Source organism: Ammospiza caudacuta, chromosome 3, assembly GCF_027887145.1.
Source record: "Ammospiza caudacuta isolate bAmmCau1 chromosome 3, bAmmCau1.pri, whole genome shotgun sequence".
NCBI lineage: Eukaryota > Metazoa > Chordata > Aves > Passeriformes > Passerellidae > Ammospiza > Ammospiza caudacuta.
Window position 1 is genome coordinate 50,172,835 of NC_080595.1, and position 25,567 is coordinate 50,198,401.

Genomic DNA, 25,567 nt, shown 5'->3' on the forward strand with positions numbered 1-25,567 from the left:
CATTTCACCAATACAAAACACCCGGGGAGCAAGCCAACCAAAATTTTCCACCATTTTAGTGCAAAGTAGAAAATGTACCAAAAGATAAACAACAATGAATAATCTGCCTGATAGAGAGTGCTGCAGCACTCTTTAAAGTGTATTCAACAGGGTGAGTACCAGGAACAGTTCTGTCAGCTGGAGCAGACACAAATGGGCTCCACAAGACAAAGATAATCATGAAATATTCTGCAAGAGAATATTAACTAATCAAATAGACAATAAATTAATGTTTGCCTTCTTTAAGAGAAGATCGATTAGGAGAGTTATCTAGAGAATAGCTTCATTTTATAAGAAAATAACTGGTCACAGCTTTTCCTATCATCTTGGCATGTTTTGGATATAACATATATTTAGAGAGAGAGTGTGGGAGGTCTGTTACTTCAATACATTGAAAACAGCTTAATATTTTAGAAAAGAGAAGGCTTCATACAAGGAATCTTTTGCTGTGACAGTAGACAAACAATTGTTGTGGAGCTCTGGAAGACTTTTTCTTGTGTTAACCAGGAACTGGTGAGGAAAGAGTTGATAAAAGAAGCTGTTCTAAATCTTCCACCAGTTTATGCAAATGCAACCCTGTTGGCTGAAAACAAACTCTGGCTGGAGCGTCTCACTTAACCAAGCAGACAAGACCATTACCCATCCATTTGAACACCAAATTTGCAGGATACAGATGCTTAACCAGTCACTTTGTCCACTCTCATAAATAACCTGAAAAAGGAAGCTGTTAAACTCCTTTTTGAGAAAATGTTAAGCAGGGAAAGAAAGAGTCATTAAATTTGTGCTAATTCACAGTTGTGTGGAGACACACACACACACACAAAATCTTCAACGGTAACTAAAAGTAGCCTCTTTGTGGCTGCAGCCACTTTCACTTTATAAAAAGGTAATCTTTTTACCAGTTCTGAAAATGCACACAAGGAAAGAATATAGTCCTGATGAAAAGCGACTTCCAATAGTTTTAGAGTATGTTATTTTTGCATAGCAGTCTATTTAGAAGGACCTCACTAACATACTAAGAAATTCAGACAGAGTTCACCTATTCAGAAGATGTTAAGACAGAACAAGATAAAAAAAACAGGAAAATTAAGCACCAGGAGGAAGGATAACAGAACCAACAACAAGAGCATTGTGCATTGAACATTAAGATACCAGTGGTGTTACAGGCTTTACCTTTCACAGGAAGGCGATGAGATGACAAAAATTTAGCCACTTATAAAACTTTTTCAGTAGCATCACAAAAGTTTGAGCAGTAAGTTATCTCTGGGCCTAGTCATTAAATCATCCAATTAAAAGCATTTTATGCTCTTCATGCCTCCTGGTGCAATGGAGGCAGGTTTGTTGAAAAACTGTGTTCCAAGCTTGCAAAACAATATTATGAGTCCTCCAGCAATAAAACCCACACCTCATAGCTGTGGAAGCCTGGAAGCACATGGGAACCACTATACACTAAACTATAATTTAAAGCAGCAGCTAGTATGGAACTATGTTTTAGATTTGTGATGATAACAATGTTGATAACACAGGGAAGTTTTATTTACTGCCAAGCAGCACAAGCACAGCATCAAGGCCTTTGCTGCTTTTCACCCCAGCCCACCAACAAGTGTGCTGGGAGTGCAAAAGAAATTGAAAGGAGACAGAGCCAGGACATCTGACCCAAGGGGCAGTCTAGACCATACAGCATTATGCTCAGCATATAAAGCTGTTGAAAAGGAGCAGGAGATATTCAGAGTGTTGGCATTTGTCTTCCCAAGTCACCATTATACATAATGGAGACCTGTTTTCCTGGGAATGGCTGAACCATGGGAAGTGGTAAATAAATTACTTGGTTTGCTTTGCTTGTGCACACAGATTTTGCTCTCCTGTTAAACTGTCTTTATATCAACCCACTAGTTTTCTCAATTTTTGATTCTCTCCCCAGTCCCATAAGGGAGAAGAGAGAGCGAGCAGCTGTGTGGGGCTTAAGTGCCAGCTCAGAATAAAGAACAACAGTCCTTTTTATAAAAATCAATGATAAAACTATCACCTGGATAATCTTCCTGCTGTGTGTTTAAATGACTTGAAAAGTACTCTGTGTCCTTGGAATAAATTGACTCAAGTACAAGAGTACAAAATGCAAGATAAGAAGAGAGATCAATACAGTAATGTGCAGGTAAGGGTGAGCCAATAGATACTTATCAGTGGTAAAGCAGGTAGTTAAATATCAATACAATGCAGCCTAAGATGAGAACACTGATAAATTACAATGATATCAACCACTAATTTAATGTCAACTAGTACACCTGCAAGAAAGTCATCAAACAACAAATGGTTCCATATGCAAAGTAACATTAAGGAAATTCATTATCAAGAAAACTGGATTTGTATCCAATAAACAAAGCACAATTTAATTAAAATTCCTTCATAAAGTCCATTTTAAAATACTAGTTCAGTTAAAATATGTATCATCTACTTTATAAAACATAGACAATTAACATTTGGAAAAGACAGGAAGATATATTTATTATAGTTAGGCGGTTAGATGATGGACCCTCCTCGGGGAAACAAACAACCAAAACAAAAAAAAAATCTACCTATCCTTGAATATAGAAATTGTTTCAGAAGGAAAATAAGGAATCCCCAAATTCATACCTCTAGCTGTTGTACCCACCAACATAAAGGCCTGCATTCTTCAACTAGAAAACCCTGTCCAGTGTTTTGCTTCTAAGCCAAACATTCTGCAGTGCAAGAGGAGGCATAAAACCAGATCAAGCTGAAAGTAAGTTCAGCAGCATGGTAAATTGTATCTGTTAGTTGTTGTGTCAAAGACAAATCACACAGTTTACCTTAATTGAACTACAGGAAGGTTCTAAAAATACATTGCCATGTAGTCCTACTAATGAATGGATCTGATTTACCATTTTGGCAACATAAATGCTCAGCAACAGTCTGTCTCCTGCTAAGACTTAGAGAACCAGTCTTGATACAAAAAAAAAGGCAAAAACCCCAAAAACAACAACAAAAATAACAAAAAAAATAAAACCCACACTGAAAAAAACACCACTCCAATCCCCTACAAAGAAATCAATTTTCAAATTATTTAATGGAATACAAGAATAGTTTAGGTTGGAAGGGACATTTAAAAGTCATCTAACTTACTGTGACCTGTGCAATGTTATTAATATTTGTCAAATTTCAGATAGTCATGGGTATGCAGTCAGAAAAATCTTTTATTATTTTCTACTAACTGTGGTTCAGAATATTCCTTAATAGTGCCATTTTGTGGCAGATATAAAATTTGACCACTAATCAGGATCTTGTAGTTTATGCTGCCATTACTAATTTTTATTTTTTTAAGTTCTGCATCTGAGATACTAAAATAGATCTCTTTCAAAAGCATACACTAGCCTGCCCATTAAGTGATCAGTCACCAACACATTTACAGGAATACTTGTGCCAACAAGAATCTACAGGTAGTATTTCAGCATTTCAAAGTTTATGATGATCAAGGATTGAAATGCTGATTGCAAGTGGTCATACAGAGACACATGAGACAGAATACAAGCTTGAAACTTAAGAGCCTCTCAAACAGAGCAACAGTCAAGATCTGTCCAGCAACTGAAAAACAGAATAACAATGTCATATATTTGATCAATCAAATCAGAGTAATAAAAGCCAGTGCTCTTTTGGCAATTTATTTCCCTAAACATTCCCTTCTCCAAGCACATTAATTCCATGTAATAAAATGAGATTGTAATATTACCCAGCTTTTTTTTTTTCATACTGTTTACCATCAATTCATCCAATTAGTGCTCACAAAAATCACATCATATTTTAGGACACCTGCACTGATAAGAGTATGTATTTCAAAGGAAAATCACAAGTGCACAGCTTAGTTTCAATTACCCAATCATTCCTCAAAAATTAAAACATTTGAAAAATGAACTAACATAATAGAAACGATTTCAAAACTTCATGCAACCTTGAAACTTCATTTTAAAACTTGAATTCAAAGTATTTCAAAAGTGAAAGAAAATAAATACACCTCCTTTGAGGGAGTGTGGTTGAAGTTAGTCATGAAATAATGTATAGAACATTCTCCTCACCTTTTTGTGTATTAAAAAAGTCTCATTTCTGTCAAAGAGTCTCCAAAAAAGGCAAAATTCAGAAACTGCAAATCCCATTTAAGGAACAGCAAATGGAAATATATCTGGAACATTACTGGAGCACTTTTAAGCTGTAAGATCCAACAGTACCCTGCAGGAAAAAATCAATTTGTCAGGCTGTGAGATAAAAGGCATTTTTCTCTTGCCATATTAGTGAAGCACTGACAATCAAAGACTCTGTTCAGATGAACTACAACGTCTGGTGAGCACTTCAAGATAGGAAAAAATATGAACAGCCAAAACTGAAAAAGGCCCTTGCAGACTATTATTAAAATAAGCTCAGAGAGATTTTCTTGCTTAAAAAGTAACAAACAGGAGTCATTGGCTGCAGTGGTTGAGAAGACATATGGTTCTAACAGAGCTTCTATAAATATCACTTGCAATTGTTACTTGATTTACAGAGTTGTAGCTTTCAGAGCAATATTGCTTGATTAATATAAAAAATACATATTTTTGTACCCTCACAATGGAAATTGAATTCTTAACCTTTCTTAAAAATAGTCAATGATGACAGAGTGCACTTGGAAACAAGAGAAGTTATATGCAAATAAACTGCCTTTCATGTATATCAAGTTCAAGAGCATAAACATTGTCAGCTGAGAAGCTTCAATTATTCTGGGCATCAACAACTCTGATTTTCAGGGTCTGTGATTAATACTGTAAATGTCATTAATCTGAGAGGATGTTCAAATTATGTCCAAAATAATTCTGCTTCTGCTTTTTTATTTAATAAGGTCTTTCTCCTGCTTTCATTTAAGATGATTGCAAAGTTCAAACTGCTGCAAAGTCAGGCATCAGTTATAAGACTTGAGTGGAAACAGGGGTAATAATCACTTGTTTGCTAAAGGTCATGGTTTTCAATAGGGCCTCTTAGATTACACTCACTGAGAATCTAAGTCTGCACAAGTGACTATTTTTGGATAACAGCTATGGATTTGATCTGTCATATTTACCTCAGTTTTACTGGTAATGTTTAAAGGGTATGTTCTGGTCCACAGATTGTAGACCATGTAAGATTTAGAAGACAAATCCTTTGGCTCTTTACTTCAGAAAAGGCAAAAATTTAGACGCTTTAAAGGCCATTGTATTTGCAACCAGACTAATTTGTCTTCTTTTCTGAAAACAGTTACGGGGGACTTTTGGCAATACACCAACAATGTAATTAACAAAAAATTAACAATGATCAATTACCAAAACATTATATCTACATGTATCACTAAATATTACATCATTGTTTTTGTACAGTGAACAATTCAGTCAGCCTAATACAAGGATGTCCTAGTAAATTGTTACTTATGTCAAAGAAGATTGAATGCTGTTAAAGAAATGTTGGGGTCTTTTTACAGAAATCCCCAAAAGTTCATGCAGCAGATGATAGCAGACGTTTTTGCTGGTACTGGTATAGGCTTACACCTGGGCTCCAGGACTAAAAACACAAATCCTATATGGTCAAATTCCTGTTTGAGGAATCCAGACTTAGTAGCTGGGTAAAACAAAACCTATATAGTAAAACTCAAACATAAAACAGAACTTGGGAAGCAACAAATAAAGAGCAAGCAATATGATCATATTAGCAAACACAAAACAAGAAATACAAGCAGATCCAAGAGCTATGAGGAAGAAATACTTACCTTCAAACTTATACTGTTTCTATCAGGATGCAGTTCCTTCACCATCCTTCTAGAAGACAACTTGGCATTATTGACCCTAGGGCCCTAAAGAGCCTAACACCAGAGAAAGTAATGGATACTAAACAGCTCATGTTTGAGTTCTAGCTCTAAAACTTTTTGATCTCAAGAACAATAGGATAATTAGGGATAAAGAATTGAGAGTCTGTGTAAATATTACAATGGGTCAAATAAAAACTCTGATTAGGATGCTAATGCTTCAATTAGACTAAGAAATAAATCTTGCCTCTGTATATAAGCTGCATTTTTTTAGTCCACATCAACTGTATGTCATGTTTAATTTGGTCCCTTGCTCAGGGAACATGGTTTAAATTTCAGTGCAATAAAATCATGCAAATTAAGGATTTATTAGATTTCTATACTGAACTGAAGCACTGAAAATATAACTAAAGTTGCAAAAATTGATGTCCAATGGCTCATAAAAGTTTTTGTGATTGCAGAAGGAAAATCTTGATCAGCCTCAAACTGTAATTTGTCATGTATGTCTCTCGGTCACAGCCAGAAACTGCACTAAACCCAACATAGCATCATGCAGTGTCTAGGACCATGACAACCTCACTAGCACACAGCAACATTCTAAAAAGTTTTTTACAGGGATATTGATTTTAGTGTTATAAGTTGCTCTTATAATCAAAAAACTCACAGCTTCTGAGACGTAAAGATGTTTTTGACAAATACATTGGTTTAGCATCACAGATTTTAGAAGTGACATAATAAGGTGTTCTTAATGTTATTTTTACAAAAGTTTACGAAAAGTGAAACTGAAACTGGACACTAACCCAGAGTGAGGAAAATATTTTATGTCATTGGCAAAGCTAATCATTCCAGAGCACAACTTAGGCAAAAATAGAATACCAGAATACCCTACATGGGTACACATGCATACACAGAGTTTGGGGAATTGCATCCTGCTGGCAATGGCACAGAAGTCATTAACATCAACCTCAGTGAAAACAAACAAGCAAACAAAACTACACCACCAAAAATTCACAAATCAACTGCAACTGCCAAGCAAAAGAAACAAACAAGCCACTTGATTTGAAGGTATAATCATGTTTCGTGGGAATACTGTGTATGAAGCTGCATAGGTTCATTCAAATCATCACTATCCACATTAGACTCACTCTTTCCCTATGAATGTAAATAGAAAGCCTGCTTCAGCACCATGAATGTTAGGATATACTGCTGAAAGATACAATTAAATTAAAGTATATGTTACAAAAATTAAACCTCGGGGTAAATGGAGCGTGGTTTAGTGTTCCTTGAGTCACTCACCATGACACCTATTCAGTGTTCTGACTAGCTTTAAATTCCTGAAAAGCAAAATCTCACAAACATGGCTCCACACATCAGTTACAGATACCCTCTGGGTTTTTAGTGGCATGAATTTAAAAAAAAACAGAAAGAAAAAACCAAACAAAAAAACCAACCAAACAAAAAACCCGAACACCCATGTGCTTGACTTCCATAGAAACACAAGCACTTGAACACAGCACTTAAGAGACATTACAGAATGAGATTAGGATGCAGTGGTTATAAAGCATAAAATGCCATTCTGTCAATAAAGGTCAGCACTTCCATCATTCTTGCTTCTTTCAGCACATGAGTTTCCCCTAGACAATTTACAGGAAATGGAAGGGAAAATAACCAAATAATTGGAAAATTTGTTAAATATGCCATCTGGTCTTCACAGATGGGCCATGTACCATAGGTCATGTACATTTCCTTTCCTCTGTCATCACTTACTGAAGAATTAGAAGTAGGTAAAGGAACAGAAGCAATGACTCTAGAAAGCATATTATCAGCACACCATGTGGAGATTTAGCCACAATGTCTCCACTTACATTCCACTGGGAGACAGACAAAGTTTTCCAGGCTGATGAAACCTAACTTAAAAGGGAAACAAAATCACTTCACCAAAGCCAAAGTTTGGATCCATAATTAATCACAGTGGAATCCCAACTGGAAAAAGGTGTATCAGAAAAATAAGGAAATAATAGTTATTGCAAACCTGACATCACTATACTGTACAATGTTCAAAACCATAATCTTATTATCAGTGTGCCTTCATAATCCACTTGAATTATCTCCAAATTGAAAATGGGAAAGAGGTAGAGAATAACCAGCATTTTTTCAAACATGACAGAAGAACAATTATTCATTCCATGTTTCCACTACCCAATTTTTGAACTAACTCCTTGCTCTTAAGCAAAGAGCATTCTGGTATCATTACAAGAATTCTGCAGCCATGAAGAGTTTATGGTTTTAAAGCACTGCACAAATCCAGATTTTCTGTTATTCCAATTCTCCTCTTTAGAGAAGTGGAAAGGGGTCATTTAAGATAAATGCTGTTTCACATATTATTTAAAATAACACCCACCTTTTTCTTATCTGTATCCAGAGTTAAGCACAAAGTGCCTATGTGTCTTTCAGCTCACTTGATACGGAGTGGTTTATTCAAAACCACTCAGCAGCACAACCCAGACAACTTCTCACACTTTCAGTCTCCTCCTGCATGATCACTTTCAGCCCTATAGGGATGTAATCAGCTGAGATCTGACATTAGGACAGTGATGTAACAGAGCACTGATCACAAATCACCCTAGCCTTGGCTGAGAGTATGGATACTGCTGAATTCTAGTGTAATACACTCTCTGACACTGTGTTCTAATGCAGATTATGTCCTATATCCATTTCCAGGAAAAAGGTGCTATGCTGGCTACTGACTATTATGTCCTTTATTCCACTTGTCAGATATCATTCACGGCATTAGTTGTCCATGTTACAATGGATATATCAATTGTAAGAACTTATTTAGCCTGGAGAAGGACCAAGTAATTTAAAAGTCATCATTAAATTCATTTTCTTTGAAGGGAAAGTGGAAAATATAAAATTTTTAATGTTTCATCTAATTCATTGTACAATGTAGCCTAGTTCAGTGAAAAACAAGAAAAGCTGGAATTTACACTTCTAGTACACGATCACCAGAGCCCCAGAGTGCAACAACTTCTGTAGTAGCACTTCACAAACAGAGAAAGCTTGTGGTACTACTTTTTAAGGAATTAACCTTAATAACTTTAGTGAGAACAGCAGTTACTCTGCATTTAGTGCCACATAAATAAGGCAAAAAAATCCACCTTTACTTCTACAAGGTAAATAGGAAAGAACATGGCTAAAAAAAAAAAAAAAGGAGGCACCTTTACCCTTAACTGCATCTACTACAGGTTTGAGACATTCAAAGATGTGCCCAGGATAAGTAACAATACATTTCTAGTAACATTCTGAACTCTAAGTGGCTAATACAATTTCTAGGCACAGAAACAGTCCATCTTGTAAATACTAATCAAGATAGCTTTGAAAAAGAATAGGACAAAATTATCAATGCAACCAACCACATAGCTATAACTTAAATTGATGCTAATATATTTATATCAACCATGGCCTATTTGACTAAAATCCATTTACCACATCTATATGGATTATATGCAAAGGTTAAAGAGGTGGGATATGGGAGAAAAGTGAGAACATACAGAAACATATTTCTTCTTGCTAAGACCTGTCAAGATAAAAAATAAAATCCCTGACATATGGACAAAATCACATGATTGACTGAATTTGGAGCAAATTTCAGTTCTATTTTGGTGATCCTCAAATGCTTTTTAGAAGACCATTCCATGCATTGAGGGAAAAAATAAAAAGTTACCTACTCTCAGCCTTTCCTGACTGATCTCCCCAAATCACTTCAGCGCTTCTTATTTTATATTTAGATTGAAAATCTTATGCACAAAAAATATCCTTTCAGCTTGCCAACAGAATGCTAAGGCAGCAGCCTCCCATGTGTAACACGAGTGCAGACAATTAACAGCAATGTTTAGACTGATGAACACATGGTGACAGTGGAAACTTCCCACCCTGGAAACTGCAGAACAAGGATTAATGAACTAAAACCACTGTCAAAAGACTTGATCAACAATTTGATCAGGGAAGTGGCACCAAGATCAACATCTAGCATGGAAGACCTCTTTATGAGACCCGCATTCATTGTTTCCTCAAGAGAACCCCTCTCAGCATCCCTGGGGGATGTGTGTTCCCTACCCAGGAGGAAGAGCACCACCTAGTGAAGCTCCAGCTTCTTGAAGCACCAGCAGAATTCTGGCGGTCCTGGTCATCCCTGACTGTCTTGCCATATTCCCCAGCCGGAGAAATTGGTGGTGTAGTTTGGAGAGTCTTGTTCATGCATGGCTGAAAGAAAGAGGCCATGAAAGCATACAGTTGAGGGAAAAGTAAAAAGTAGTTGTAAAGCAATTCCCAGGCTTGATTCTATAAATAATTAGGCTCTCTCAAGCACCACTTTATAAACAATAAGATTCTCAGACAGTCTTCCCATAACAGGCAAAACACTCTGTCCTTGGGCTCTCTGGGAAAAGATAGCTACTCTGGGAACAGATATGGAGGTTTTGGGAACTTTTCATATCACAGTGAGAACGCTGGTCCTGTTTTCAATAAACAAATCATAGATATTGTAAAACAAAAGGAGGGGTTAGAGTTTTCTCTGTAACCTATCATGAGCATGGATTTTGCAATATGCATGAAGTTAATTAACACTGTTATATAAAGTGGCTGATTGATCAATAAATCGGAGTTGATGCTGATCAATTAGGATGGGTCGACTTCCTTCGCTTTCAACAGTGTAGCTCTCATGAATACAGTGTATTGCGAGTGACAGAATGACGCAATTTTAAATTTTTTCTCTCCATGCCTCACACTCAGCATTCTGTCCTTGACCATACTCCATATCCTTTAATACTGCCAAAAGAGACCAAGAATAAACTCCATACAATGATCTATTGAAATAAATTATTACACAGAACACAAAGGAAGAATTTCTGTTTGAAGGGGAAGGCAGATGTATAAATCTTCCATGCATTTAAATTAAATTTATATATATATTATATAAAGATGGCAAGTGAATGCCCTGAGCTTTGCCCTGCAAAACAGCATGTCTTATTTTCTGTAATTTATAGCTGAGAGTTCCTAAACTTTGGAATATGGAATTGGAAATTATTGTCAAGTCCAGTAACTTGTAATCAAAGTTAGCCCTCAACTTCTGGAGCAAAACAAATGTAAAGCAAAATAATCCCAGAGACAACAAGCGTTGGCTGTGGCTTGCGTCACCAGCTGTGCACCACAGTGTCTGTTGAAAGGCTGATGGCATGACAGCCACAGATACATCACACATAAATTCAAATACAGCTTCATAAATAGAATATTTCCACGGGCTTTTCTTCTGAATGTACCTCAAAACAAGATACAAACACTACCTCAATACTTATATTGAGGACAGAACAGTGTGTTCAGTAATCTGCTGAATATGAACGTCAACATCCAAAAAAAAATGCTATAGAAGTGGAGTGGACGAGAAAGCAAGATCATTTGTTTCCTTTCCAAACACATTTAAGTGCTTCAGGGCACAACTGTCTCTAGAGCAACACGTTGCTTAAACTCTGAAAAAGATTTTCCTACAGCAGAAGTACTGTTCTTGTGGTGCAGATTTTAAGAAATGAGCACAGATAAAACACTGTATCAGCTATTCATCTGTTAAGCAAACCAATGGTATTTCTTCTCACTTTTGGAAACCAAACCAATGCACTAACTTTAATGGGCATTAGTATGGCTCCTGTACTGTGATGGACGCTGATACACCCTCCAGTTCACAGGAGCCAGAATCGAGATATTTCAGGCAGGTACTGTGATGACTCCACCAAGTCACCGACATGATTTATGAAAGGGCACTAAAAACCTTTAGCTCCTAGTGACTTGAATGAGAATTTTTGTTGCTTAGTAACTCTTAAAGAAACTGAGACATTTGAAAACTAGTAATGCTGTGAGCAGCCGTACAGAACTCTTGTTTATAGCATTCTGGTTGTCTAAAACTGCATACCTGTAACTGTAGCACTTTACCACCTAATGTAGTACTTAGATAAACTTAAGGTACTCTGCACACAGAGCAAAGAGATCTTTACAAAATTTCACTAAGACTTGTTTAATTATACCACAGACCACCTATTTTGCACAGCTAAAACAAACCACTCTATACATACAAAAACTTTAGTATAGCCCCATACAATAGCATTCATATATTAACTTTTACATTTGCTCCTAAGAAGCCATCATTTTTCATAATTTTGGACTTATGCCTGCAGCACTAAATATTCTAATATCAGGGGGTTTGCAGTACAGCTACAAAATGTTCTGTATTTTCTCCTTCATACAGACAGAAGTATATAACATAAAGAGAATTCTTACTGTAAAATACTTGACTAAAGTTTCTGTAATTTTGAGGGTTATTATTAAGCTTTGTCATTCTTCTTTTTGATATTGATTCTACATCAAATGCAATTATATGGCTCCTGCTGATATCAAGAGATGCCATGAATCTACATCCGAGGGCAGAATCTAGTTCACAGAAGATTAATACTTCTTGCAGTTTCTAGTTCAGAAAAGTGTAGGTGTTAAGAAGCATTAATATGTCTTTCAAAAAACATTCAATAAACTGCTTATTCATCCTGACACAAAAGGAAATCAGAAAAACTGTAGCTTTCCATCAGAATTAAGGGTGCTTTTAAACAGCTAATTGAAATGTTTCAGAGCAATTCATTTTCATAACTTGGGAGACAATGAACAATAGTGTTACATCACATACATGAGGCATAGTAAAAAAACTATTATATATTTAAATACAAATACTATATATTTTTAATACAACTATTTGGTCATCTCTACTCAATAATGAATCAATAATCAATAGGTCTTAGGGCAGCAGGACTCTGCATGGCTGGGAGGATATGCATATACACACATGTACAATCACATTATACAATCATTTTCATCACCAAGAATAAGTGGAAGAGACAAAAAATTCCTTTGATGTTACAGGGAGCAGTTTTCACTTTCAGCTAGATAATCCTTGTACATCCAAACTGCATTGTGAAGAGATCCTCTGTGCTTGCTGCCTCTTTCTCTGTGGCACAATCTCCCTAGAACTTCACACTCCATTAGTAAACAGGATTCAGCACAGGTCACAGCAAGAAAGCAAACACACAACTCCAGCAGAAGTGACGCAGAAGAGCTAATACAGCTTCAAAATTCCCATTTTACTGAGTTTGGGTTAAAACAGTACATGAATGCCAGGAGAATGATCATTTCACTGCAATGGATAAATTTCCATCCAGATGGTTCTTGGTGATTATTTGGCTCTTGATTGAGGTTTTTCAGATTCAAACCAGCACATGTTTGATATGAATACTACATGATAAATTCTTAGAGCCTTCCCCAAAAGGATTTCTTATTTGAATGACACCATGGATCTAATAGACTTCAGTTTCATTTAACAGCTATAGAGATGTCCTCAATTGAGTAAAAATAGTGAAACTATAAAAATCTTGAAAAATAGGCCTCTTCGTTGGAAAAATATGGATAAAATATACATTACAATGTCATCTTTCCAGTTTATAATCATCAGCAATAAACTTTTAGCCAGAAGTATATTTGAGGGAATAACAGTAAGAAGGCAATAACAGTAAGAGTAAGCAAGACTGGTGTCACTGGCTTTGTGATGCCCTGACCACCTTCACAGACAAGGCAGTTTCTCTGAAACTAAGCCCATAAAACCGTCTTCTCAAAGACACACTGAGCATTACAAACTGAGAAAGATCCACAGCAGCATCTGAAAAAGGAAGCTTTCAAACACAGATAAATACACACACAAGCACAAAACCAGCCCCAGATTTTTGGAGGCTAAATAGTCCAAATGCCACAGTCCCATTCCTGTCAGTTAAGAATTCCATAAGTTATCTAGTAAAAGCTTCCCCTGGCAGTTGCAATGAATTTATGAGATGCTCCTATGCCTATTCCTACAGCTCTATTTCTTGGCCAGACTGCTGTCCTGCACTAACCCAGGCTGTTCTCAGGTGCCAAATGAAACTGCAGCTCCCAACTCTGCTTCTCAGACTGTTCTGCTCCACTGTTCCCCATGGCTCCCCAGCCAGCCTCATTCCCACTGTATCTATTCCAGTTACTCTTATAACCAACATGTATTTTTAAAACCAGCTCAACCTTTTTTATCTTCAGTTTTTAGTTGTAGCTGGTGGCAATCTCTCGCCAAAAATCAAAATTCTCAGCTGATCTCTTCACCAGGGGAAATTGCACTTTTTCTTCAATGCATCATCATCTCAAAATTTGAGCGGAAGATATTTTTCTGAAGTGGTCCATCTCTACTAGTACTAAGCCCACCCTCAAAGTTTTCTTCCCTTATGCACTTTGGTAAGGTTCATATTAACACTATTAAAATTCAGATTTTTCTTGCCCTACTACTGAAATCTGTTTCCATTTAAAAAAAAAAAAAAAAAAAAAAGAGGCAGGGGAAAAAAGGCAAGAGTAATGGATGCCATTCCAGGTAGTTCCAGGTAGTATTTTGCAGTCTTAGCTCTATGCTCCCTCTTCTGTAGAAAATAGTTTGCTCCTTTTTTTACCAAAAATAAAAGGATTTTTAGCTTCTACTCTGCTCTGGCATGTCACTATTGCACCCCAGTTTACCCATCTGCAACACAGAGAATAATTCTTTGTATCTCTTTCACAAAAGCTTTGTTTTTTAGAGTCATAGCTGAAAACCAGCTATTGTTCACACTCTACATTACTATATACCTGCACTGCTTACCCTTCCACACCCCTGACAGAAAAGTTTTAAAGCAGTACCATATTTTAAAAAGTTGTATGTACATGAAAGTATTTTATTGTGTTTACCAGTATAGTTCTTATCAGCTTTGGTGGGGACCTGTCAAATATTATGATATGATAGAGTTACTATAAAATTTCTGCAGTCCACAAAGAATGTTTTAAGCCTGAACTGAAAGAAAACAAAACTCCAAAACAAACAATTTCTGCCTCGATATTGCACGTCACTCTCAATAGCATCATTGTTTCCATAGCTACAAATGTAGACTGCTTCAAAGGAAAGAAACAGAGGAACTGAAAATGACAATGCACAATCAAAACAGGCACACACATTTTTCAGACGGCACATGTGGGATGGAGAAAGGAATTACCATGGTGGCACAGAATGCTGTGGGGTTTTTGCATTTGACAGTAATGCCAGTGATGTGAGCACATCAAGCTCAGAACAGTAAGCAGCAGTAAACCTCTCACTGCAGTATCACTTGACGTATTTCTACACCTAGTGGAAGGAAGAGGATAACAGAAAGGATGGAAAATACCAGCAGGAAGCACCAAAACAGGACAAGTGCCCCTCTCACTGATCTAGCCACCTGCAGACTCAGACACATTTTTTAATCGAGTCTCCTTGGGATTTTCAGTCATTCTATGCAGTTGTGAAGACAATCAAATCCTTTATACTGCTTTTATCACAAATGATGACAAAATTTAGATACATGCTACACCTAGCACTAACTATAACCATTCCAGGGTAGGAAACAGCCAAATGAATCTGCACAGAGGATAGATACAAAACATGAGGGTGAGAGCATATAGGAGAACAAAAGGCACTCCACAGCATTGAGCAACTATTCTGTCCATCTCTATTAAGTGCCCGTTCCCAAAATTTCCCTGTGTAAAATCTTACTTCACTATCAACCAGCTATTCCAGGACTACAACTTCCTCATAACTTATTGGGTAGGAACATAAATTCTTTTCTTCCTACAGCAGGAATTCCCAAGATTCACAAATGTAGATCCTTCCCCACCAATTCTATAATGATGAGTGTTGGAATAACACCAAAACCATCAACCAGACTCACACCAGTGCCACTCTTCTTCTCAGAAGGAGAAACAGCATAATTTAGAGTGTAATTTAATATTTTTTAAAAAAATTTATAAACACACTAGGAAAAACCACACACACATACACAAAAAAAAAAAAAAAAAAAAAAAAAAACATCCCACACAATTTATCTCTAATACCTTAGAGCACCCTGAATTTTCCAAAGTAGTAACAAATAAGATGCCCTCATAGAATGTCATGGCATATTCAGAAACATGTAGTACCAGAGTAATTCTGCTCTTCTCAAAGTGAGTGATGGCACTCAGAAAAATCCACCTAAAATGTCCTTCCATAGTCTTGCAGGCCCTAAGGAACACAGTTATCCATGATATCATTTTTTTAAACAATCTTTTCAGGGAGCAGTTAACAAAGGCCACATGAGAACACAGGACTATCTGCAGTCTACATTGAAAGTCATCTCTGGTGGAAGCAGAGATGGAGAATGGTTATTAAAAGATGGTGTCACTGTTTCCTCAGATGTTGTTCCTGCAGCTATTGCCCGTTTGCACCAACATTGGAAAGTATCAGGCTTTGGAGGCATGGTTTCTATGGAGAATATCAGATCATGATAAACTGAGGAGTTTGAGATTACAAAGTCAGCCCTTGTTATACATGAGTATATATGACCTTCCACCACTGTCACAGAAACAGAACAAACACCTCATTATCTTTATTAGATTATAAAAGGCCCACTGTCAGTGATTTTAATCAGACTTGGCAAAAGCTATTTTAATACTTGGGGCAATGAGGAAGGTAGAGAGCCAAAATCTCAGGCACAAGAATATTACCTATCAAACAAGGATAATCTTATTGCTACAAAATAAAGCTATCAGCTCTCAAATGAAATTAGTTCAGGCAGCAATACAATAACCATTAAACTTGCAAATCAGGACTCCTAATAGTTGGAGCATATGTTTGACTGAAAAAGTAAGCAAAGCACAGACCAGAAGATAAAGAAAGGTTTAGCAAGACCAGTAGTAGGTCTAAAACAGAAGTTCCTAACAGGAGATTCTCATTATTTTAATTGTGCGCAGAGATTTAAAACTATTAAAAAAAAAAGAAAAGGCTGGTCAGGCTCTGAAACTTAGAAAAACTCCACAGTATGGGCCTTCCACTACACTACTACATCTGAAGTTTCTTCCCTAAGACCTAGCTTGCTGCAGCAAGTTAGTGTTGCCAAAATATGAGATTTCTGCATGAGCAATTTGTGACGTTAAAATAGTAGGGATTTCAGTCTCTTATCTCTTTTAATTGCTGACTAGAATGGACTCTGTCAGAGAAGAAATGAAAGGAGGGGTTTTACATTTTTCATATTTGCCTCAGGCTACCAGCAGAAAATTCAGGACTTTTTCTAAGGTATGTCAGTGCCAATGATGTGTCACATGTCATTACTTTATAATTAGGCTGATAGACAAAAAGAATAATGCAGCTGACATCCTATTAAAATAAAAATTATTCCCCAAGGCATAAAAACACTGACACAAGCATCTTAAAAGGTAGAGTAAAAGTTATATAGGAAACTTTTTATCAGTGCTGCTGTCTTTTCCAGATTCAAGTTATTCTTAGTTATGTGTGTATTGAATATTGAATTATCCTATGCTGATTTTTTTAAATTCTTTTTTGAAAGCAAAATGTAATGAAACCTCTATTCAGCTAGGAATAAAAGCTACTATGAGAATAAGATACTATCTACACTCTATACTACTTGAGATTACAATTTGATTATCAATTGTTCAATTCTTCAAATAAGCAACTAATCAAAAAACAAATGCATTTTAAAAAATAGAAAACCAGCCTTTTTTTGCCAAGAGTTTGAAACAATTAAGCCTTAAAAACCAAATTTGAAAACACTAAGACTTGATTCTGTATAAAATTTTTTATACAATCCTCCTGACCGAATCAGGATTTAGGCAATACAGGGCTGTAACTCCATGTAGTTAGGAACATATTTAGTTCAGATTGTGTCTAGAAGTTAGACAGACTGGAAGAATTACCAGATTACAAAATTGTGGTTTATAGCCAAAATAACAGTCTTCACAGCACAGCCAAATTTTAACTCTCCGTTAACGTAAGTAAGAGATATCCCATCTACTCTTTGCCAGTACAGATATCACAAAATGTGTGATTTTCCATCTGTTCATGTATAAACTACTGGAAGAAAGCATTTCCACCTTTGTGCATTTTGACAACATTATTTAAAATATAAGACTTCAAATTCAGTTCTGACTGAACCCAGCCAGTAGCATGTTTATATTTTTTTCTAAAAACTGTTCATACGTTTCCAGTTGACAAAAAAGAGAGTCCTTCACGAACCTGTCAGATCTAGTTCTTTGTTCATACAGTGCTCTCATTCCCAACACAATGACAGACAAAGAGAGAAGTGTTGTGTTTTCAAATGTATTACAAGGAATCCTGTGATTTAGTTGTTCCTATTAAAGAATTATACTCAGAGATTATATACTCTAAAGTGACATCATTTCCACTTGACTATCCTCCTTTTATGTTCCAGACCCAGAATTTAGAACATGTTTGCTTACACCAATATCTTATTTCAAGAAAAGGCAGACAACTTCTTGAAAAGCTATCTATTATTTTGTTGTCTGTTCTTGACTACTGCCAAAGGAAGGGCTACTCAGTTTTCTCTCCCTACTCTAACACAGTGTATATAATCTGAAATTATCTTTAATTCACTGTGCTACAAAAATAAATAGGCAAAAAAAACCCCGCAAACAAATAGGGCAGGCAATGCTGTAGAAGGTCAGTATTTTTCAAAGTTTAATACTCAGAGCACAACTTGTGCTCTTAGTGACTTAGTGACAGCAAGGGAAGGACCCCTGCTGCACTGAAGGACACAAATTCATATAATCCCTTTGCAGATGTATCACAGAGAACAAAAGAAGTGTCTGATGTCTTGATTTGCTGAGCATACACCTGAGGTGGTGTGTCCTATTCCCACTCCTCATTTTCAAATCTCCTGTGCACCACCAGGACTCTCGTCACTTCTCTCAGCTGTTCATTCAATCTGGATGCTGCTCAGAGGTGAAGCTGCCCTGAGGCTATGATAAATTTTGGCATGAGGTCATACAAAACACCATAGGTCACAAATTTTACCAAACTCACCAAAGGAAGAGAAAAACAGTTTCTGTGTGTTGTCCCTCTGTGTCCTAAATAAGTGGACAAAAGACCTTTTTGCCAGCATTGAAGTAAATGGCAAATGTGGAAAGATTCTGTTTAGAAAGATCAAAAACCTATAATGAACAATATAAGATCTGGTATATTGCTTTTCATATGTACAGCATAGTTTCATGTATGCAATTGCCTTTTGAAACACACCTGTGCTGTTAATGGCAAGGTAATCCTATATTTTTCTAGATGTGCATTTGTAGAAGGATGACCACATTCACTTATGTAAAAAGGAACCTAACTTCACAAAACAGCAGATACAACAAACTAAGTGAAATCAGCAATGTATCTGAAAACATGAAGATAAAAAAGCATGCATCAGACTTCAATTTGAGACTATTTTTTAATTTCTGAGAAAATAACACTTATCACAGTTACTGTTTATACTTCAGTTCACCGCAAAGACTAAACTGATTATATATCAGATGTTTTCTATTATAGTTAACTCATAAGGGGAAAAGTCAATGCCTCTAACAAAGTAAAGTATTGATTTTTTTCCACCTGGTAAAAACAACCACAAACAAGTTAAGAAGCACTGTGTTCTAAGAATAAACAAGCAGTTGTGTAATTACTTATTTCAATTTACAACAGCAAAATTTTTTTTTTCTCCACTATTATCGGAATTTATGTTGTTATTCTTTTTTCTTAGATGCAATTCAGAACTTTAAAAAAAAAACACATAATGCAAAATCTCCAAGCATTTACTCTCACTTAAATTAAAGCATAATCACTAAATAAGCCTCACTATTAGAGTTCAATACCTGGAAATTTAGTGTATTGGTGTTGTAAGAATAACTACACTAGAAGCCTTTCCAGAGAAAAATTCTAAAGTGTATGGTTTTGGGGGGGTTTTTGACTTGCGGCAATCAGACATAAGTGAAATCTTTAATCAGTTTTTCCCCTCATATTAAATAAATTAATGGTTCCGACTTCTCTGCACAAGACAGAAACACTGTATTGTACAGTTAATATTTAGCTTTAATACATATGAAATCTTTTTACAAATAAAACTTTTAAAGTGAACACTTGAGCTCAAAATATGGTCCAGTCTCTGGCACATCACCACCATCACATATCATATGAATCAATGCAGAAAGTGACTGAAATACATCAAGTATCTCAAATTGAAAAGCAGCTGCTTCTGAACAAGATGCAATGTTGACGTGTGCAAATTTTACCATTTACAACCATTCAACAGATACAGTAATTTCTCTATTCAAGAAATTGGAGAGAAACAAAAATAATGGCTTCACTTGCTAGGCAAAAAAGTCCAGGACTTCACCTTCCTCAGCTTCTGAAAAATACAAAGGCTTACCTTTCTGTACACCAGCATGTTTGGGGATTCATCAGCCACCCCATTGCTGCTTTGCCCATAATTATTTCCTTGTGCCATGTCCCACAAATTTGATCCGCTTTTGGATGCTGCACTGTAAAAGGTAAAAGTGGTTTCAATAGGGCATCACCTCAGGTCTCCTTGCTTCCCTGATGATTAATGGACCTGACTTTCTACCAACACGTTATCAAAATCAGCGTATGCTCTCACTCCAACAGATATTTACACGGGAGCAAAGCTCCTAATTCGCCATTTACTGTCATTACTCTCTTTTGCCGGTAAATTATGGATGTAAAGTGTTGATCTAATTTAAACGTTAATGAATTGTCACAGAGAGCAGCTCCCTGCCACACCGCTAACCACCACATCACACAGACGCCTCCTCACGAAGCGCCTCTCCCTCCCCGGCACGGGGCTCACCAAGGGACGCTCTGCGCCTTCCAGGCCCGTTTTAGGAGGACTGACTCGGCCCGTGACGTGCATTCAGCAGTGCCCTCCGCTCGCAGCTCGGGTCGGAGCAACTTTTCACAGCAGCCAAACGCACGAAAAGCAAACCAGACGCTTTGAACCTCCCTGTCATTCACCGGCCCATCTGTGCTCGTACATACGGCGGGGCAGGGGAGCAGGTGACGAGGGAAAATGAAGAACCAAGCCAGAACACTGTTCCGGTTGCTTTCACCTACTTTCATCGCACTTTACCGCCAAACACCGGCTCCCTGCCAGCCCCGTCTCCTCCCCGCCCTCCCCCGGGTCACACGGGAGCTGCACTGAGCAAGAGCTCGAATCATGCCGTAGCTCCGGCTTTGCACGCAGGTGTAAGAATGTGCTCCATCTACAGACCACACCGGCGGATGCGGAGAGCCCGGAGAGCCGCCGAGCCCTACTCCAAGCGCTAACCCCCGAGCCCTCCCCAGCCCCCGAGTCCCCTCGCCTTCGGGCTTGGCTGCCCCCGTCCGCGCTCCGGACCGCGCTGCCCCCGCAGCGCCCGCGGGGTTTGCGCGGCTCCGGGCGGCCAAAGGCCGGGCGCACCGCACCGCACCGCACCGGCTCCCCGCGGGCAGCCCGGCGCGGCGCCCGCAGCTCCCTCCAGCACCGCGGACAGCGGCGGCGCCGCCCGGGGGCCCGGCGGGAGCGGGGCCGCGGCTCCGCGGCGGGAGGCGCGGGGCGGGGGCGCGGAGGGGCGCGGAGCCCGCCCGCTCGGTTACCTCTGGGCCAAGGTCACTGCGCGCTGGCCGCGGCTCCTCGGCTGCTCCTGCGGCTCCTGGCGCGCCCCGCGCGGTGGGTGTCAGCCGGCAGCGGGCGGAGGGACGCGGCGATCGCTCATCACACACACGCACACACACGCACTGCGGGCGGAGGCGCTGCTGCCGCTGCCGCCGCCGCCGCCGAGGCTGCGGCTCTGCCGTGCTCTGCCGGAGCGGCGGCAGCGCAGCGCAGCTCAGCTCAGCTCAGCTCAGCTCGGCTCAGCTCAGCTCAGCTCCCTCCCCGCAATGGAGCGGCCGTCACGTGGGGGACGGGCACGTCAAAGGTGCTGCCGCTGCCGCCGCTCCGCCACACAGCAGCAGCCTTCCTCCTCCTCCTCCTCCTTCCTTCTCCTCCTCTTCCTCGGCGCTCTAGGCTCCCTCACCGAAAACAGCGGCCAAGAAACTGCAGCTGCCAGCAGATCTGGCAGCAGCCCTGTAAATGAGATTAGGCATCACTGGTGGGCTGGGCAGGAAGAGAATGTGGGCTAATGGGATAGGGAAGGAAAAGGGGAGTTGTTGGGGAAACTGGGTCACTTCCCTCATATTTCTTTACCGACAAGGAATCTGCCTTTTCCTCTGTCTTATACTGGACACCTCATGTATATTTTTCAGTGAAAACTAAGGAGAGCCTGTGCTCTGTGGGCACTGCAGACTTTCCTGAGCAGTAGAACACAGAGAGCAGAGTGAACCTGTTTCAAGCAGATAGGAAGAAACCCTAAGGACACCTCAAGACACCCTCGGGACTGTTTTGCCATGTCCTAGGCAACTGCCTAACTTGTGAAGGCCTCACATTGGCTACAATAAAAGAAAAAGATCAGGTCTCAGTCTTACTTCCCCATCATATGCAGACAAGAATAATTTTGCAATACCGCTCTTGCAAGGGGGTTGAAATGCCCAGAACTCAACATCCATAAGAACACAAGGTACTTAAGTGGTTACACTTTGGTATATTTCGATTCGAAAGTGTCTTTTCTGGAAACTGTAGCTCTTATTACAAGAATGATCTTGCAAAAGAATCCTCTACTGTGCACTGCACCTTGTGGAGTGTGTGCTGGTAAATCGTGCAATTCAAGCAGAGGTTTCCATGCAAACTGGGTCACCTTCACCCTTACTTGTTCTACCTTTCTCACATCTCAGAGAGCTCAAACCAACAATATCGTGCAAGAAGTTTGTCATTGTCATCTACTGCAACTACTTTTAACTAGTCTTCCAAACTTTGCAGATGCCTTGAGATACTTTAACAGAGGATGTGGTAAATTAGCTCAGGCAATGATAGGGAGCCACAGTGGCAACAATAAAAGGACGGAAAAAGGACAGAACTGATCTAGACTTTTTGGAGAGCTGAGGAAAGGAAGACATAAGTTTGATAATGGTCCTAAGAATGAACACTGGAGTAAAGAACTGTGATCTCCATCAGAAATAGGAATGTTTTTCAGAGACAGAAGTTGTAAAAGGTGAAATGACACAATAAGAATCACCCACTCTATTCAGTGAGATACACTGGCTGCAAAGAAAAGGAGCTCTGTAGCAGACAGACATTTTCTGTCTCAGCTTCGATAGAGGAGAATAATTTATCATGTCACAAGGAAAAGGAAATGTGAAAACAAATGGTGTTGGAAAAGACAGAACTCTGGAGTTTTGAGGTGGAAGAGAACAAAGGCAAGAATTCAACAGCACAACCATAAAGTGAAGAAGTATCAGTGTTGAAAGTAGTTAGCAGAGGAATTTATTAAACCAAAGATTAAACAGACAACTAAGACTTGTTTCCCACTAAAACTCACTTCACATACAATAGCATCTCAGTGAGACTAATAAAGTAAGGCTCAAAATATTAATCTTCCAACAGATTCTCTGATTCAGCCCAGTCCACTGTTGAGAAATGGGAATCAGCAGTAAAGATCTCAGTGTATTTTTACACAGACATCCCAGATGAGCAGCACTGCAGTGTTCAGAGCTCAGCAATTTGACTTTGTAAGTCTGACAGGTGCACTAGAAGACAAGGGAAATGCCTCCCAAGATCTGCTAAAAACACAAGTGACGCCCTTGTGGTGGTATGGCATCAAAATAAACTCAAAATCTTTATCAGACTGGAGTTTAAATTTCTTTTTCAGAGTAAAAATGGGAACTGCACAAAATATAATTCAAATATAATTTTACCCTTAAAGAGGGACAGGAGGAAAATCTTTTAAAACATTGATAAGGTACATATTCTTTCCACTTGCTCTGCCAGGCCCTAAACATAGTAATTGTGTTAAAGAGCATAAAAATCAAACATTAGCAAGTTTCCAATGAGATCAATATTTGTTTTCTTATTCTGCCTAATTTTGTTGTTAATTTAAGGGACAAAAAACCCCACATAAAATGAAAGCATTTTGTACTACAATTCTTGAACTACCTACATGAAGTTACTCAAAAGCTGACTTCAAACTACCTACTTTCTATAAAGTATTCTGCAAATAGATTTTGGTAGCAGTGATGTGTCTTTGGAAAGCTCCCCAGCAGAGCTGACTAATTTAGGCAGCAATATTTTCCAAGCTTTTATTCTCTGAGACTGTCCTTAAAACTAAGGGCAGAAGCCCAACTGAGTGAGATTTTGGCTATGCTACCTCCAATTTTGCCTTTGCTTTAACTTTGTTTTAACCATTCTGATTATTTTCCAAGTAAATAAAATACAAAATCCTTTACTAATAGGCAAAGTTTATATATTTTCTTTGAAAATAATCAAATTTTAATAACATAAATGCAGCTCTAAAGCAGAGCAATTACTTGGGCCCATGGAAGTTAATAGGTATTTCTCCAGTAACATCAAAAGGAAGTGTACTCCATAGTTTTTAATCTTGTCCTCAGTGCCAGAGGACCACCTTAAACATCTCAGTCATGCATCTCACAACTACAGACCTGCTACACTGAAGCACAACAAAATTTTTTCACCAGCATGCCCACTGTCTAAATGAAGTAGACCTTTAAGCCCTAATAGGGTTAAACAGAAGGCCAGAAACTACCCAACAGAATTTGCTTTTTGCCATCATTTTGTGATGAAAGAGACCCTGGGCTGGACTACTTTCATAAATACAAGTAGAAAGAAAATAATTTATTTAAAAAATATGTAACCGGATAGTCTCATTCTATTGTACTTGGGTGTGTTTGTTCAACAGCCTATAAAAAGCTTTAATTCATAAATCACTTACACATCTTTCCCATGCTGAAAGTCCTCACTTATCTCATATACAACCAGCATTAGCCTCCCCAGAAAGCATGGTCTGCCAGAAGAGGAAAGGCCTTTTCAAAATGCAAGGCAAAACTACTCATTAATAAAACAAAGATGATGGGGAAAGGCTGCCAAGGGGCAGCTTTATCTAACAAGGCAATAAAGTACACATGATTGAGCAAGGTGGTGAGTACATTTTCTGTGTTTAGCTTTCACTGTCAGTACAACTCAAGTATTCCAGTAATATCACATGCACAAGGCATTCTTAAGTAAAAATATTATGTCAGGATGCGTACAACAATCTGTCTGGATATGATCAGAAATTTTGCTGTCTGTCCTGCTGGCCAATGCTGCAGCATTATGTCAGTATGCCCCCTTTATCCATCAATTTATCTTGTCTTATGGCTAGACTAAATGTTCCTTGGAGTAACAACATGCTGTGCAAGCTCTTAGCACAGCATGATCTTGTTCTGTGACCAAGTTTTTAAAGCTTTAGAGCATTATAAACAACCACATTCCAATTTACTAAAATAATGTAGACATGCTAACTGAACTCCAAACACTGACGTGAGTTAATATTGTGCTACCTTAAAGTATAAGACCCAGATTTTTTTTCACTAGCTGATTAGGCACAGAGACAAGCTGCCTGCTTTAATGGAACTCGTGTATTTGTGACCCTACCAATCCACAAGTGTTCCAATGCCAGGCTCTGAGCAGGTACCTGGTGATTCCAGGCGAGCTTTTGGCCTTTTTGATGAGATGGGAACACCTGCTCCTTCAGAAGTGAATTGCAATCAATCTGTTTAATGTAGGTCTTCAAATGTCATCATGATGATTACAGGTCACAGTATATATTTTCTGGAACTGAACCCAGGACTGACTTGGAAACTTC

At 38.4% G+C, this 25,567-nt stretch overlaps 1 protein-coding gene across 8 annotated transcripts in view; it reads right to left on the bottom strand.

The window, feature by feature from the left end:
• Positions 1 to 21,573, bottom strand: part of RGS7 (regulator of G protein signaling 7) — a 249,874-nt gene extending 228,301 nt beyond the window's left edge. For all 8 annotated transcript variants that reach the window (XM_058800926.1, XM_058800920.1, XM_058800928.1 and 5 more), the window contains exons 1-2: positions 21,429 to 21,573; positions 20,206 to 20,317 (exon numbers count right to left, since the gene is read on the bottom strand). In XM_058800926.1, the coding sequence (XP_058656909.1) occupies positions 20,206 to 20,283 (78 nt within the window). In that variant the 5' untranslated portion in view covers positions 20,284 to 20,317; positions 21,429 to 21,573. The remainder of the gene's footprint in view (positions 1 to 20,205; positions 20,318 to 21,428) is intronic.
• Positions 21,574 to 25,567: the final 3,994 nt, after the last annotated feature.